Genomic DNA, 16,487 nt, shown 5'->3' with positions numbered 1-16,487 from the left:
ATTTTAGTTAATGCAGAATCAAAATCATCAAATTGATATGATGTACTTTGACTGGTTATTGAGAAAAGAAACATCCACAAGAACAAAATTAAAACACTTTAATTATTTAAATAGAACCAATGTCAGTAACACACATACACATACAGTAAATCCAAATAGCATAATTGAACAGTATATTTAAATACATCAAATTCTTAAAAATTCCCCAAATGGACTCAGCATCATGGATGTGAGAAGGTAACTTTGAAGTGCTACAGACCAGACTGAGACAGACGAGGCTGCGCCTACACAGACACTGATGAGAACACAGCCTAGAGATGTCAGGCATTTGTCAAGGACGCTTCTAGAGAATGACCCAACAGGGTCGTTCAGAAGGAATACAAATGACCACCCCCCAAAAAAGATGAAGGTATATCTAACAATTTCTTTGGTCCTCTAAATCAAGTCACACTGGTTTTGTTTTACTTTAAAATACCAAACACGGGTTAAGTACTTAGCATTCTACCTAGAAATGTCTAAATAGCAGATCCAGCTAACACTGCTACCGGGTTAGATTTCAAAGTTAACTCAAAACCAACCTGACTATACTTTGGAAACTCTAAATATAGAAAGTGCTAGGAAAAGGTAGAGGTAAAATAATAACAATAAAATTAAGATCCAGCTCTTGCATCATCATAAGCGTATGAGTGTCTAAGTGGCAGACAGGAATACATTTAGAAAGCACTGCCAGCCAGCGGGAGGACTCTTCACTGGAACGGCTATGTCACGCTTGTGCAGGGGAGCATGAGCGCTGTGATTTAACTGGTCCTCACTGCCCCAGTGGAAGACACTTAAAGAAAATGGTACTAAGCCACACTTCCCCTATGCATCTCCACAGACACCAACAGCCGCAGCCACGGCTTGTCCAGAGCAGTGGGCACAGCTCCCGGGCCTCCCTCACCACCCTATGCTCCTTGCAGTTCAGGGGAGCTGGGAGTCTGCAGAGCTGACCAAGAGGCAGTTCCAAAAGATCCCAGAAATAATTGCAAAAATACTTCATACGAAATTTCTGAAAATGTCCTGAAGTATCTCCTTGGAACAAAGTAAACTCCCGAGAACTTCTAACTGGAAATCAGCAGTGTGCAGAGTGGGTACTTACAAACTTAAGGGGTAATGGCTGTCCAAAAAGACGGCAAAGTACCTGCACTCCAAATGGTGTGATATTCTCACCAAGGCACAGAGTCAACCCTCTAAATGCGCATATGCTGGCATGAGAATAAACTTAAGGAAACCACTGCAGGAAGGAATCCTCCTTCTCAAAATTTCAAAATATAGAAGGTGAAAATTTTGTCTGTTTAACTCACAGCAAAATTAAAGATAGATATCCCGCCACCTTCCCTCAGAGACTAGTGTTATAGCTGGACAGTTAATAAATATCAAGAAGAAAATGTCCCTGGTAGCTTCACATACATGATCAAAACAGAGTGGCATCTGTGGGTCTCTGAACGCAGAGGGCAATGCTCTCTGTACCCATCGTCTCCAGCACTTCAATGTTATACTGTGCCCACTGGAGGCAGAAAACAGTGCACTGGCCACAGCTCCTTGAATGTCCAGTGCCCTCCACTAATGAATCAATGATGATTTCACCCAAATGCCTGAGCTTCCCTCCTTCCCAGCATCCCTGGGGACACTGAATGGCAGCAGTCGGTGTGTATACCCTGTATTCCTGGCAGTTCACTTTAACGTTGCCACTAAGAAGGTGGCGAGAAGAAAGCAGAAGCTCACCCCATAGTTGATCACCTTTATTCGACATATATATAAATAATTATTAAATACAATTCATGGTGAGAACTAAAGTTCACAAGTGTACCAACTGAAACTGGAATGTACGATTGAGACAGATAGCGCCGGCAGCAGCGGGTCTGCACACAGACGTTCAGCTCCTGATGAGTGTGAGGAACTCCTCCCGAGTCTTTGGGTCTTCCCGGAACACGCCCAGCATGGTGCTGGTAACAGTCTTGCTGTTCATTTTCTGCACGCCTCGCATTACCATGCACATGTGTCTACAAGAAAACGGAGCTGGTTTAAAAGCAGACAGGAGTATATATAACACTTATTTCAGTTAAATAAAACTCAGGGCAAAGATTAGTCTCAGTTCACAAGAGCATCAAAACATCCCCTTAGGAAAACATTAAACTTTCTCTTGAATCATTGTATCTCATACTATTTTTATTCCTATTTGTGGTTGAGTCCTTGATACATCTGACCTGAAGGGGAAAGCAGAATTTTCTTCCTGGGTAAGGAACACAGACTTTTTTTTTTTCTTCCAATTTTGAAGCAATCTTTATTAAATATTTAATACTGACCAGTAGATGGGCTTTAGTCAGGACCACTTCCTGGAATTTCCCAGCTGAGTGGTTGCATGTAGTTCTGAATTAAAAGAAATTCAGAGAGGGCTTGATCCACCCTCAAGACCATGATATGATGGCATTGTACCAACAAGGGTGTCCAGAGAGATGTTCACGGACACTGATCTTGCCAGGAAATGCAGGTAAAAGTGCTCAGTGAGTCTAAGCAACATGGCAAAGGCAGACAGCATACCAAGGCCAGGGCGTGGGGACCACCATAGCATGAGAGGGGGCATCCTATACAATGTTTGTGACTCTCACAACTCAGTCTAAGAGTGTCTGGAGATCATTACATGAGGTGAAGGCAGACACAGAAAGACAAGCACCACATGCTGTCACTCCAATGTGGGATCCAAAAGAGTTGGTCACATGGAACAGCACAGGCACAGGTAACCCACCTAAACACTGCCGTCTATTCTGCTATCAGACACTACGCTGGGCCCATCAGCAGCGAGTATGTTTACTAAAACCTCAGTTAACAATGAAGTTGAAAACTAGAAAATATCTGTTCTTATTATAAACAGCATCTTCAGTTGCCCTTTGTACCAATTCTTACTTCTTTATATTTAACAAACGCATATTCGCAAAATAGTTAAGGAAACAGGCAAGACACAAAAATACTGCTGACTGAACAGACTTCTGCAATAATGCTTACGACTCAAAGAGCTCCAACATTCTCACAAGAGGGAAAAAATGAATAACTAGGGGCTGGAAAGATGGCTCAGTGGCTAAGAGAACATCAACTGACCTGAATTTGGTTCCCAGGACCCATTTTGGGAGGCTTACAACTATGTGTAACTCTCCTTTTGACCTCCACAAACATCACCAGGATACACATGCAGACACACATGCACAGGATACAAATAAGGTTAAAATCAAAACAAAGTCTTTCCTATCCCTAGCTCCTCAGTCAGCAGCGCTACTTGGTCCTAGAGGAGGTGAGCGACACTAAAGGCGACCTTGGTGTTGATACTACTGAGACATTATCAAAGCAAGGTTCAGACTTACGTCGCTTCAATCACTACCCCAACACCAGCAGGCTGCAAGGCTTCTGTGATGGCCACGGCAATCTGTTTGGTGAGGCGCTCTTGAACTGGGGATGTGACAAACAGGTAGGTTTAAAGGCCAGACACAAACAGATGGAAGGTTTTTGTTTTGGTTTGGTTTGGTTTTGCCTCTAGAATATTTGTGATCTCACAAAGCAGACTTCTGTGGGGTTTAATATCTAAGACAAGACTGCTTTCCCTGAGGTTATGCTCTCTGCTAAGACCCTGGTCAGCTTCCTCATGAGCACTACAGGCCCTGAAGAAACCCTGCCCTCCGGCACCTCTGCAGGGAAGGTATGAGAACACCAAGCATCCCTTCCTCGAGCATCAAGAACAGATACTGGCTCACAAGGATCTCCATAGACACAGAGTAGAGCAAAGAATTAATTACCTTGTAGTAGCACAGAAGCTAACTGCTGGATTGTTGAGAACCAATGCTGGAACCCAAATAATTCAGTTTCTTCTTCTTCCCCCTCCTCCTCCCCCCCTCCCCTCCCCCGAAACAGTTTCTCTGTATAGCTCTGGCTGTCCTGAAATTCTCTTTAGACCAGGCTGGCCTCAAACTCGTGATCCACCTGCCTCTGCCTCCCAAGTGCTGACGTTAAAGGTGTGCATCAGTTTCTTATGCTGACAAAAAACAACTTGTCTTTCAATATATACAAAAAGGTCCTCAGAATCCTGCCAATGCCAGAAAGCTAACAAAATCCCCAAATGTCTCCCAGAGCAGAGATTGGCTGGAGGATTAGTTCACACAATGGAACTCGAGACAGCCACATGGTTAGGAGTGGGAGGTGTGGGAGTTGTTTCAGGTGTTAAGTGAACAGGGAGCGGGAAGGCCTGTGGGGTTGATTACATATGAGCCCGCTTTGGTTTAAATGTAAGGATCTGATTTGAAAATGTTGATATATGCATAGACATGGGAGGAGCCTGGTGGCATGGCAGGGCTTCCCCTACAGATTTAACACGAGTTTCTGGGACCTCCCTAAGAGGGCGCAGTTCCTGTGTCACATTTATTACATTTGTAATAGAGTAACACTACTTGTTCTGTGGGGAAAATACTTTCTGTAAAGAGCGCTTGTGCTTGCTTACCCTGTAGTCTTCTACTGTAGATCTCTACGATCCTAGGAAAGGAATGTTTTGGTTAGTCACATGTTTGATAAAACAAATTCAGCAAAGCTTCCTCGTGAGACAAGGACTTTGTGGCAGCAACGGTGGGATGTGGGCAGGGGAGAAGGCTTCTGGGAATCAGCAAGGCAGAGAGCGCCTGCCACACCCCAGCTCCGCTCCATGTCCCTAAAGAGACACAGGGAGAGCTAAGAAGGCCCCCAGGAGTGGAGTTCACTTAGGAAGACATAACTACCGGGAGTAACCGATCTTGACGCCCCCCAGTCATCAATTTCAGGCTGAATGGCAGGCTCTCTAATGAATCATTGTTTATCAGAGCTTAAAGTTCAAGTTAAAAATAAAAAGGCTATTTGTTAATTAATAGTAGGTCAACTACTGAACCAGCTAAATCTATTAGCGTAATCAGATTAGAGAAGATTAGATTTCTTCAGGCCTTTCTTCATGAAAGGTTTATATAAGTATTTCACAGGATTAACGCTCTCCCAAATAAGAGGCTCCAGGCCTTACAGTGAAACCTGGCAGGTGGCAGTATGGCCCATGTGAGGGCGGCAATTGGCATGACAGAATATTTCTTTAAAACATTACTGTCTGCTCACAATTTGGACTCCATTAACAGTCAGTTCTATGAGACAGTTTAGGATATACACACCTATACACATCTCTGGCAATCTCCTCCTTTTTAGCTAATATGCACATAGCAGTTACATGAATAACATCACATACCACCTAATATGGAGATCCCTCATGGCAGGAGTCATTCTAGTTCTTGGGCTCAGTAGTTATAAGATGTAGACTAGAGTTAGCAACTACTGGGCCAAATTTTTATATATTACTTCTGGGGGTTTTTTTAGGTGATTTTTTTTTTTTTTTTTTTTTTTTTTGTCAAATGCTTAGGAGATGTCATTGATTTATAGTTTAAAACTCTAGCATTATTTTAAGTAAAATTGAGGATGGCATATTAGACAAATGCAGCTAATACTGGGTGTCCATGTTTTATTCCACACCTTAACAGGAATGTCTGATATATTTTTTTACCATCTAATCTGCTTGCTTCTTATAGTGAGTGACTTTCATATCATGAGCACCATACATACATCTGAAGATGCAGATCAGTGGTGGAATACTTGCCTAGCATGTACGAGGCCTTGGGTTACATTCCCAGCAGGAAGCATGGAGTGGATCATTCATGCAGGTCATTGAGTATCTATGTAGTTATGTGCCAAACATGTTCCCTGTGCTCAGAGAGCTCATATACACACACATACATACATACATACATACATACATACATACATACATACTACTCTATCCATCTATCTATTTTTCAAGTAAGAAGCATGTGCATTGTTTGACATAAAGCTGGATATATCTGGGGAGAGAAAAATGTAATTGAGAAAAAGTCCCCATAAGACTGGCCCGTAGGCAAGTCCATGGGGCATTTTCTTGACTATGTTTGATGTTGGAGGATACAGCTCTTTGGAGGCAGTGTCATCTCTGGAAAGGTGGACCTGAACAGTAATAAAACACACCTAGTAAGTCATGAGGACCAAGGTATTAAACAGCACTCCTCCAGTCTCTGCTTCAGTTCCTGCTTCTAGGTGCCTGCCTTGAGGTTCCCTGCCCTGTTTTCCTTAAGGTGACAGAGTGTTTCCTAAGTGTCCTAAAATGAAATAAACCCTTTCCTCCCCAATTTGCTTTTGGTAGTGGTGTTTCAGTGCAGCAGTAGTAATCCTAAATAAGACAAAACACCAGTATCAGAGTCCATGTTTGGGCTGGAAAGGCCATCAAGCTTAATTAATGGGCTAGAGTGGGAACTGTAAAGACAACACTGAGAACAATGCAGACAACAGAAGCCAGGTTTGTGCATGTGCCTATACATCAAAAATTAGTGATTGTTTTGGTTAGTCAACAAGAAATATTCCCTGAGGAGCTCTGAGCACTCCCAGCACACTAACCCAAGTTCCCTTTCACTGATGTTCACAGGCTTTCGATGTACTGCATCCTTACCTCAGCTATGAAAACTGATTCAGAAGTTTGCTGGACATGGTGACTGACCCCTGCAAAGCCAGCACTCAGGATGTAACAGGACTGCCGTGAGTTCTGGGATAGCCTGAACTACAGAGAGTAAGGCCCTGTCTCAAAAAGAACAGAGACTTTTTGAGGCTTTTAAGGTTATCTTTTTTATACATACGCTCTCATCTTGAAATATTAGAATGAATCCCTCAGTCAATTAGACCTCCAGCAATCTCTAATTTAGTATTTCAACTTATTGGACTTATAACTTCTATTCTCTGGGGTCTTTTCAATTATTCCAAAGAACTTGAACTCTGTCTTAAAAGCTATGGGTAGTAAGTAACAAAAGGTACAGCATAATTAAATCTGCACTTGAGAAAGAACACTGGAGCAGAAGAACCAAGGACCCTTAGAAGATGCAGAGCAGAGTCGGGACCTTAATACACAACCCAGGAGGAAGAAGATGGAAGCTCAGCATGGGTGGCAGCCATGGGTGGCAGTCGTGGGTGGCAGCAAAGACGGGAAGGGGAAAGGCACCTGTCAGCCAGAAGGGGAGCTGCACGAAGCAAGGAGCACCCAGGAGCAATGAAGGGCTTCTTCCTTCTTCCTGGCCCCAAATACATCAAGATGTAACAGAGATTTAAACATAAAATAAAGCCTGAAGTCACACAAATACAAACAGGTACACCACTTGCACTTACTGGAAAAGACAAAGATTAAAGAACTCACCACTGAACTGGGTTAAATGCACACTGCTAAGTTTTCTATGCATAAATATAACTATGCTTTTAAAAGCCCATCACCAAACTCTCCCCACTTTTGACAACAGCCTCAAACTGCAAGCTATATTTACCTGTGTTGAAAAGCTAGGCAAATGAATGACCAGTCAAAGAAATATAATGTAGCCCCTTTTTTGATATAGGTTCTCACTGTGTAGCCTTTGCTGGCCTAGAACTTGCTATATATACCAGGCTAGCCTTGAACTCAAAGATCTGCCTTGCTGGGAGGCTTTTGAAACTAAAAGATGTCAAGAAATCTCAAGATACTTTAAAAAACAAATTTGTTAAGGAGCCAGAAAGATAGCTCAGTGGTTAAGAACACCAGTTGCTCTTATAGAAGACCCAGGTTCGGTTCCCAACACCCACATGGTGGCTCAAAACCATCTGTAACTCTGGTTCCAGAGGATCTGATGCCCTCTTCTGGCGTTCATGGGCACCATGGGTGCCTGTAGTGTGCAGACATGCACACATGCACAATACTCTCAGAATATAAGGTAGTCTTTAAAATATTTTAAAAGAAAGATGTAATGTTAGGCCTAGTGCTACATGTCTTTAATTGTTTTGTAACCAAAGCCAACTTCACAATGTCTCCTCACCACCCTTGGGTTAAATCCCCTACTTCTGGTAATGAATTTGGCCATACACACTAGAATGCACCTTGTTCCCACTTTCTGGTTTGCCTTTCTTTAAGTGTTAGCCACACCTTAGGATTTCTCCCTACTTAGGAATCTGCACATCCCCCCCCCCCCCCCACCTCTGCCTGGGCACACCACAGTTCACAGTTGCTCTGAACTTAAGGCAAACCTGTTTGTGCACTTTGGTCTGAACGCAGGGCCTTGGGTATGAGGATGGATATTTCTGTGGCTGCAGAGACCTCATCCCATTCCCCCTCCAAGAGGAGGGTGCTGTCTGCTTCTCTCTGGCCATGGCAGTAGCTGATCTGGAGAGCTTTTCCAAGCCAGGTAACTCAATACCCAGGAACTACAATTCCAAATCCAAGATTTAATTATATTCACTCAATTGTTCTAAGGCAAGAAAACATACAGCTTTTTGGTCTGAGTTTACTCTAGACTTCCACTAGAACCAAATCAAATCACTTCTGGTGTCTTCCTGTGACTTGAGGCTTTCCTGCTTGATATTTGACTTCACTGGAATGGAAAGGTCATGCATTTAAAGGTGAGCAGACAACAAACTGCACACACAAGATTAAAATGAACAGTGAGGTTTCACTAAGACATAGCTTTCTTTATTACTCCTTGATCTCTAAGCATTCTTATTTCTTAAAAGAAATGGGCAGTTGAACACCCAATGCCTTGATCTGGTGTTCCATTTTATTCTTAAATTTTAATCCTATTAGCACAATGGCAAATCCTCATGCTAACAGTCAGTTTCTTTGTAATGCTTCACAGAAGATTTAACTCTTTAAGGTCTTTTCACCAGGAAAGGACAACCAAACAGACATACCAAAGGACAACCTTGCCACCAAAGAGAGGAAAGTAAAAAGACCATACCTAAGCTTAAAGTGCTGTGATACTTCTTTTAGTATGGAATCCATCACCAACTCAGTCTTCCCTGTATAGACTGTCTATTACAGTCTCAACCGTGCCAGAATTCCCATGATAAAGGCAAAATTAACATTCTTGGTGGAAAAGAGAACACGAGAAAATTGCACCTATGACTGTGTTTGGTGCCAAGGCTCAAGCCCAGGGCCTCATTCTATCTAGGCAAGTGGATGGCTCTACTACTGAGCCTCTGAAGACCTTGAAGACCACTCTCTGCTGCATGATTGACAGTATGAGAGATGGTTTCTAGGGTGACCCAGTGGGGTCATGAAATAAATGATGACTCAGAGGCACAGGAGGACAATCTTGGTTATGTTCTTTCCTGGTGAAAAGACCAGGCAAAACTCTATGAAGTTGTGAGCTCATATGTCAGTAATGGGCTTGGGAAGAGACAAGAACAGGTACTGTGGGAAAAGGCAAAGACACAGTGTTACAGCTGCCTATGCAAGTACATTATAACTTCTAAGTTAGATCCAGACAGGTAGAAATAAGAAATCTTTATTATAAACTATTTTTTGTGCATTGGTGTTTTGTCTGCATGCATCTGTGTGAATGTCAGAACCTGGAGTTACAGACAGTTGTGAGCTACCATGTGGGTGGTAGAAATTGAACCCTATTGTTCTGGAAGAATAGTCAGTGCTTTTAACCACTGAGCCATCTCTCCAACCTGGAAGAAATCTTGAGAGTCTTGGCAAATAGGAATGATTCTAGAAACCTCATACTTACCTGGCAAGTTTGCTGAGACCAAGGACTTGCTTGTTAGGAAGATAACCAATATGGACCTTCAGGGAAGAGAGAGAGGTTATCAGCTAAATAAAAACACAGAAAGCACTTCGTAACAACACAGACAGATGCAGGAAGGTCATAGCATACATACAGGTTAAGTTTATCACACTGATAATGTATCTTTAAAACCTATGAAGCAATTCCATATATACTTTCAAACTATATGAAGAAACTCCTTAAGAACAGGCTTGTTACTGAAATGACAAAAGTAAACTTGTAAGGTGCCTTGGTAAAATTCTTGATTCAAATCTAAAAGCCTGTCAAGAAAAACTATACTCAATAAGGAAAAAAATGGGCACACGACATCACAGTATAGTCGGGGAGACTCCTTTAAACAGCAGCGACTGTGTATATGTTGTTCCATGGAGCAGGCCCAGGCATGCTGAAGGGCTGACTAACTCAGCCTCCACCCAAGCCCAGATGTAGGGCCCGGAGCTAGCCCAACCCAACATCCACCCCATCCAGTTCTGCTGAAGTGTGTAAAGGGGTAGGTCCCTCAGATCCAAAACTGCAGGATCTCGATGGCACAGAGCAACAGAGGAATGTCCGAGGTGTCTCCATGAGGATCCAGTACTGATAGTATGGCAGAAGCCAGAGGCCTCAAACCAGACCTCATTGCAATGAACATTTGCAAGTTAAGCTGTTTGGAGCAAAAGGGTGTACTGTGTGACACACCTTACAGCAAAAGGGTCTATTGTGTGACACACCGTCCGTGACACAGCACAGCTTCCATGGCAGGATTCTGTATGTTTGTTTGTTTGTCGGTTTATTTTGTTTTGTTGGGGGGTGGGAGGCTGCAAGGACAGAGGGTGATATGAAGGGACGGACAGGAAGATGAATAGGATTGGGCTGAATGATGTGAAAGTCACAAAGACTCAAAAGTTCTTAAAAAGTGTGCAGAAATTAGATAGATAATAGATGGGTAGACAGACAGACAGACAGCACTAAACACTAAAGAGGGAAGTACCAAGTGCTATTGGAATATAAAATATTGATAGCTCCCACAGGCTCCTTTGCAGAGCTGAAGGCCAGCAGGGAGCAGGGTGAATATAGGCATATCTATGACCCTGCAATCCCACTCCTAGATACATCATGGGTGGCCTTGTTTGTTGGTTGGTTGGGATTTTTTGTTGTTTGTTTTGTTTTGATTGGTTGGCTTTTCAAGACAGAGTTTTTCTTTATAGGAACCTTGGCTGGCCTGGAACTTGATATATAAGCCAGGTGGATACCTGCCTTGCCTCTGGGATTAGGTGTGTGCCACCATGCCCAGATCAGGCCATATTGTTTTCAACAGCAAGAAAAGAAAACAAGAGAGGGGAATTGTGGTTTGTACAATGCAATAATGTATGACAACAAAAATACACACATCTTCATACATTGTGCCATTTGTTTGCCAACCATAAGAAAATATTTTAACAAAAAACAAAGCAAATATTAAATATTCATATTATACCCTACAAGTTTCCTGTTGGAAAATTTATAAGAGAGTCAAAATAGAATTAAACTATTATAAGAGTTAGCATAATAGGACATCTCTATTGTAAATATTCATGTCCTCAAAGGTGCATTTAATGACAACTCTGACTTATCTAGCTTGGATTTGATTCTCTCTCCCTAATATAAAAAGGGATAGAATCCAATTAAATCCACTAATACCATAACCTCTGGCTCCAGAAACTCTGCAGTCATCTCTGCTCAGGTCACTATGTCACGCTCTGTGCACATGGACCTTGGAGCAAGCAGTTCACTTAAAATACAGGGCAAAGCTTTTCAGAGCAGCAGGAACCACCTTTAAAGGATACAAGTTCAACCCCATTGTCCCAGCCAACAACAGGGTGTTAAAGATGAAAGGTTTGGGTGGGCCATCCTTGGGAGTTGTTTTCAAAACAAAGTTTCTCTATGTGCATAGGCAGGCCCCAAACTCTCCATCCTCCTGCCTCTACCTCATTATTGCTAATGTTATAGGCATATGTCATCACCTGGTTTGTTTGCTTTTTAAATTTCCTTTTCTTTTAAGTTTTTTGAAACAGGGTTTCTCTTTGTAGCCCTGGAACCCACAACTCTCTCCATAGACCAGGTTGGCCTTGAACTCAGAGATCTGCCTGCCTTTGTTTCCTAGGATTACAGGCATGTGCCACTACTGCCCAGCTTAAATTTCCAATTATTAGGTTAGCCAAAATTGATAGAGTTGAAAATTACCTGTGTAGACTTTAAATACTGAGACTATCAAGAATCAGTTGACAGTTTGAAATACAATTGTCCTAACTTAAGATTTTCATTATAGTTTCTTAAGTTATTAGATAACAATTTAATGATGATATTACTAAGGAGGACTCACCCTTCCCACAAACGGAACAAGGTGATGCTCGCACATGGAGAACATATCTATGTCCTTCACAATCACCATCTCGTCATGATCCTCATCAAATATGGCATCGTTCAGGACATCTGGCATCAGGAAGACACAAATCCAAAACCACTTAGGTTAACTACAAAAGGACTGTAAATATTTTTAAACCCTTACGAAAACATTAAGAAAATAAAAGTGAACACTAGTTTATTTTCCTTTCTAAGCAAGCTGCCTCTTTTCCTTAATTGATATAAAACATCCTCTGGACAATGTTTCAGGAGAAATGCAGACTTCCAAATGCATTTGCATCATGAGCTGGAAGGGAGGAGGGGAGGGAGCATGACAAAGTGAATGGCTGTATATGGAGGTGGGGGGGGGGGGGTTGCTCTTCCCACCATCACATTTCCTAAGAGATAGACAAAGATCCTCTAAACTTGGGAAAATTCTCCAAATTACCAGGGGAAACGTCAGACTTACTCTGAGTGGTTGCCTTCCTAAAGAAATAAATCCTATATTCTGTATGTGTGTGCCTCTCTAGGGGGCAGCAGTTGTGTAAGCTGTGAACCTCACACATAGGGCCAGGCAGACAAGAGACAGTCAGACAAGATGCCTTATGTTTAAAGGCTGCACTTAGTAAGGGTCCCTTCCTCATCTGCAAAGGAGAAGGTTACGCAGAGGATGCCCAAGGGAGCACTGTGCTCCTTTGACATTCTGTGACAGCAAGAGCATCCTGCCCTGGCTGCAGAAAGATAAAGGGATATAAGCCACAGCCATCACTGTGATATAGCCATGGTGTTGACAAACTGGTAGATGCCCTAACCATCTATGTAAGTGTCAGGTGTCATTGACACTCGAGAGAATGTTTTCTCACTTTTATAAAACAAACACGTGCACAGGAAAACCCTGATCTCATGGCTTGGAAGACCAAGTAACACTGAGACAGCTAGTGTGTAACTTCAAGGATCCAGGAAATAACCAATCCACATGTACAAGAAGACAAGAGTGGGGGATGAGCATGGCTTTGCAGCTGCCCACAGTAATTTTCCCCTTGGAAAGACAGGCCATGAGTCACAGAGATGTACAAATGCCCACCCCACTGCCTGACCTTCAGGGGCTCAGGTACTGAGTCATGCAGAAGCCTCTTTTTCATGAGGCCACTTGGAGTCGCCTTGGATTGAGTGGCAGGAGAGTCACTACTGTAGCCAGCAAGAATGGACGTGTGCAAGGTTTAAATACAGACCAACAGGGATAAGAATGGAGCAGGAACAAGCTCTGTCATTCTCTAAGTAAATGCTCCTTCTCCAGCGGCAGTCCCCTATGCAGAATACTCTGCCCTAACCTTTGGCTGCATTTCTAAAAGCAGTTTAAATATAGCTCCCTGGTGTTCCCAGAAGTACCCTGGATTTCTCCAGTATCAGGATAAGGCTATGGACAGCTCACAAAAATTCTTGGTCATATGAGAAATAAACATGAGAGTATAAATATGATAATAAAAGTAAAACAGTGTTTCTAAATGAACTAGAGAGAGCAGGAGATGCCAGACATCCATTTTCTCTGGCAAAGGAAATCTTCCAACTTCTCACAACTACACACATGTTAGAGTCAACCTCAAGCTAGTCTTAAGTAGGAACCAACTGGATGTTGGACCTTAGGCAAGGCACCATCAGAAAAATGGCATCTCTACAGTAGAGAAACTTGGTGGGTAGATCAGGGGTGACTCAGTCTCTTCTAGGACATAATGACATTGGATTTCCCAATGTGGCATTAACCAAAATGTATAACTATAGTCTAATCATCAGAAAAACTGAGGAATAGGCTACACTATAAGATCACTTTAGCCAGGCAGTGGTGGCGCACACCTTTAGTCCCAGCACTTGGGAGGCAGAGGCAGGCAGATTTCTGAGTTCAAGGGCAGCCTGGTCTACAGAGTGAGTTCCAGGACAGCCAGGGCTACACAGAGAAACCTTGTCTCAAAAAAAAAAAAAATCACTTTAGTAGAGTTTTCTAGAGATAAGGCTCACTAAGCTCTCTAGGCTAGACTTGAACCAATCATCCACCTAGCTCAGCTTTCCAAGTAACTGGGATGATAAGATTGTACCATCAGGCATGGCTCCATGGGTAATCTTTTGAAAACTCATTAAGGTCATAAAAAACATGAAAACGCCATAAAACTGTCAGAGTAGAGGAGAGCAGTGAAATATGATAGCTAAGTGCAATTAAAACTAAAATCAGAATTTGAATAAAACATGTTGGTTAACATCATTATGCCAATATTGACTTAAGTGTTAGCAACTGTACCATGGCATGGGAGGCGTCTGTGGTAGAAGCTGGTGAGATGAGCTATGAAAACCCTCTGTACCGTCTTTGTCATTTTGCCATAAGTCTAAAATTGCTTCAAAATTTAAAAAAGGATGATATCCAAGAACTGCTCTGTATAAACAATAGAGTAAACTCAGTGAAAAACAATGAACTGCAGACACATAGCAGTACGTTAGATCTCTGTGTGGCATGAAGTCACACGCAAACATGAAAGGCTCCTCTTGTACATGGCGCAGCAACGCTCCGCCGATGATAGATCACATATGCATTGGTGTCTGAGAAGGCTCAGCTCAGTTGTGTGCAGTCTGAAGAGACAGCCAATTGACACACTATTGCCCTAGGTGTGAAGTTCTAGAAAAAGTCAAAATATAGTATAGTAGTGGGGGGAATAGGTGGCTTATGGGGGTTGTGGGGAGCAGAAGTAGATGGATTGCAAATTGACAGGGAGGAAATTTGGTGGTGGCCCTATCATCACCTTGTAGCTAGTTGACTGTGTGTGTTAGTATGTGTGTGTCTGTCCCAACTCACACTGTCATTGTTGAGTTCGGAGATGTTAGCCATACCTTAGTAAATTTAACTATTTTTTTTTCATTATAATGCAATATGCAGCCTCCTGTGTAGTGTAAACATTTATCCCCCAAAAGAAATGATGAAGGCTAAATCACAAACCTAATAAAATAATTACTTAGGGATAACAAATAAGAAAAAAAGGGAAACAGCTAGAAATGAAATGCATTTAAAATATAATTTGACAATTTTTTTAGAGATTTTTTAAAATTATGTGTATGGGGATGGGATATGTGCACATGTGAATGCAGATGCCTGGAGACCACAGGACACTGAATCCCCTGGAGCTGGAGTTAGCAGTACTTGGAATTGAACTTGCGTCCTCTGGAAGAGCAGCCAACGTTCTTGACCACATCTCCCCAGCCATGCGATGTAGTTTTGACTTTTGAGTTGGTATGTTTATATACTCAAAATCAAACCAAGGAGAAGCCTAACTGTCCTCCAAAGGCTTGGTGCTTTGTGTAGAACTGACACTACTCTGTTACCTATATCACATTTCATTAAAATGAACTCAGACTGTAAACTTGACCTCACCAAGTCATTTTTCTTCAATAATAAAGGTTCCCTGCTATATTTACTTTTTGGTTTGCTCCCACATATCTGAAAGCTGCCATCTGTGGATAATAAGAACAAAGCTTTATCACAGATTGTTTTAATTTCCTGCCTGCTATCAGCAGCAAGAAGGTAACCCTGGAAACGGGGTTCATAGCATCCTCTTTCCTACTGCCTGTTAGTCACAACCACAAAGGAAACCAGAGAAGTCTCCTGAAGTTGGTCTGTCCACACCACCACTGCCTTTGTCAGGGTTAAGCAATGAAGTAACATGGCTGAGCAGCCATCCCTCAAGTCTCTTGCCCGGTAGAACCCCTCCTGAAAATACGGTTAAGGCACATATGTGATGCTCACTAAGCATGATCTGGAGCAAGGATGCCAGACCTTCCCCACAGTTGTGTTAAAACACAAACTGCTGGGTCCCATCCACAGTCTCTGTAGGTCGGAGTGGGCTTGAGAATCTGATTTCTGAAAAGCCCTGAGATTCTCTGATGCTGGTCCAACCCCACTGAGAGCACCTGGTGTGGAGCATCTGTGCTGCTACCCAAACCTTCGCATCTTCTACATGTTCCTGCTCAAATATGTAAGCACATTTAGGACAAACAGACCTGTTTTGCCAGGAGGAAGAACAAAAGGAAAAGACACGGGAACTATCTTGTTTTTTACCATCATCATTTTGAACACGGGAATGGCCTTCAAGGCCAGGGTGCAATACTTGATTCACCTTCCAGCATGCAAACCTGATGAAGGATGGCTTTGAATGAACATCCATTCTAAGGACAGGAAAGACATAGCAGGGTTTATATCCTGCCTAGAGAGAAAGATAAGGGAAGGAACAATGCAGCCCAGGCAGGCGGGAGCAACACAACCCAGGGCATGTCATTTCTTAATTCTTCTAGAAGGTCAGGTGACTCAGTATTACCAGCACATATAAAATGGAAAGGAGGCCAGCGTCGGTAATCATACAGCTAACTGAGGAACAGGGCCATGTGTAAGCTCTT

The 16,487-nt window shown here is 42.6% G+C and overlaps 1 protein-coding gene across 2 annotated transcripts in view; it reads right to left on the bottom strand.

Annotated features, from left to right (window-relative positions):
* Positions 1-1,766: 1,766 nt before the first annotated feature.
* Positions 1,767-16,487, bottom strand: part of Gch1 (GTP cyclohydrolase 1) — a 28,812-nt gene continuing 14,091 nt past the window's right edge. Inside the window, exons 2-6 of one of the 2 annotated variants that reach the window (XM_034499035.2) lie at positions 12,037-12,146; positions 9,639-9,694; positions 4,523-4,554; positions 3,396-3,480; positions 1,767-2,042 (exon numbers count right to left, since the gene is read on the bottom strand). In XM_034499035.2, the coding sequence (XP_034354926.1) occupies positions 1,916-2,042; positions 3,396-3,480; positions 4,523-4,554; positions 9,639-9,694; positions 12,037-12,146 (410 nt within the window). In that variant the 3' untranslated portion in view covers positions 1,767-1,915. The remainder of the gene's footprint in view (positions 2,043-3,395; positions 3,481-4,522; positions 4,555-9,638; positions 9,695-12,036; positions 12,147-16,487) is intronic. The other variant, XM_076931168.1, reaches the window with a different exon arrangement.

The sequence above is a fragment of the Arvicanthis niloticus genome, chromosome 3 (genome assembly GCF_011762505.2).
Source record: "Arvicanthis niloticus isolate mArvNil1 chromosome 3, mArvNil1.pat.X, whole genome shotgun sequence".
Taxonomy (NCBI): Eukaryota; Metazoa; Chordata; class Mammalia; order Rodentia; family Muridae; genus Arvicanthis; species Arvicanthis niloticus.
This window is presented reverse-complemented; position numbering and strand designations above follow the sequence as displayed.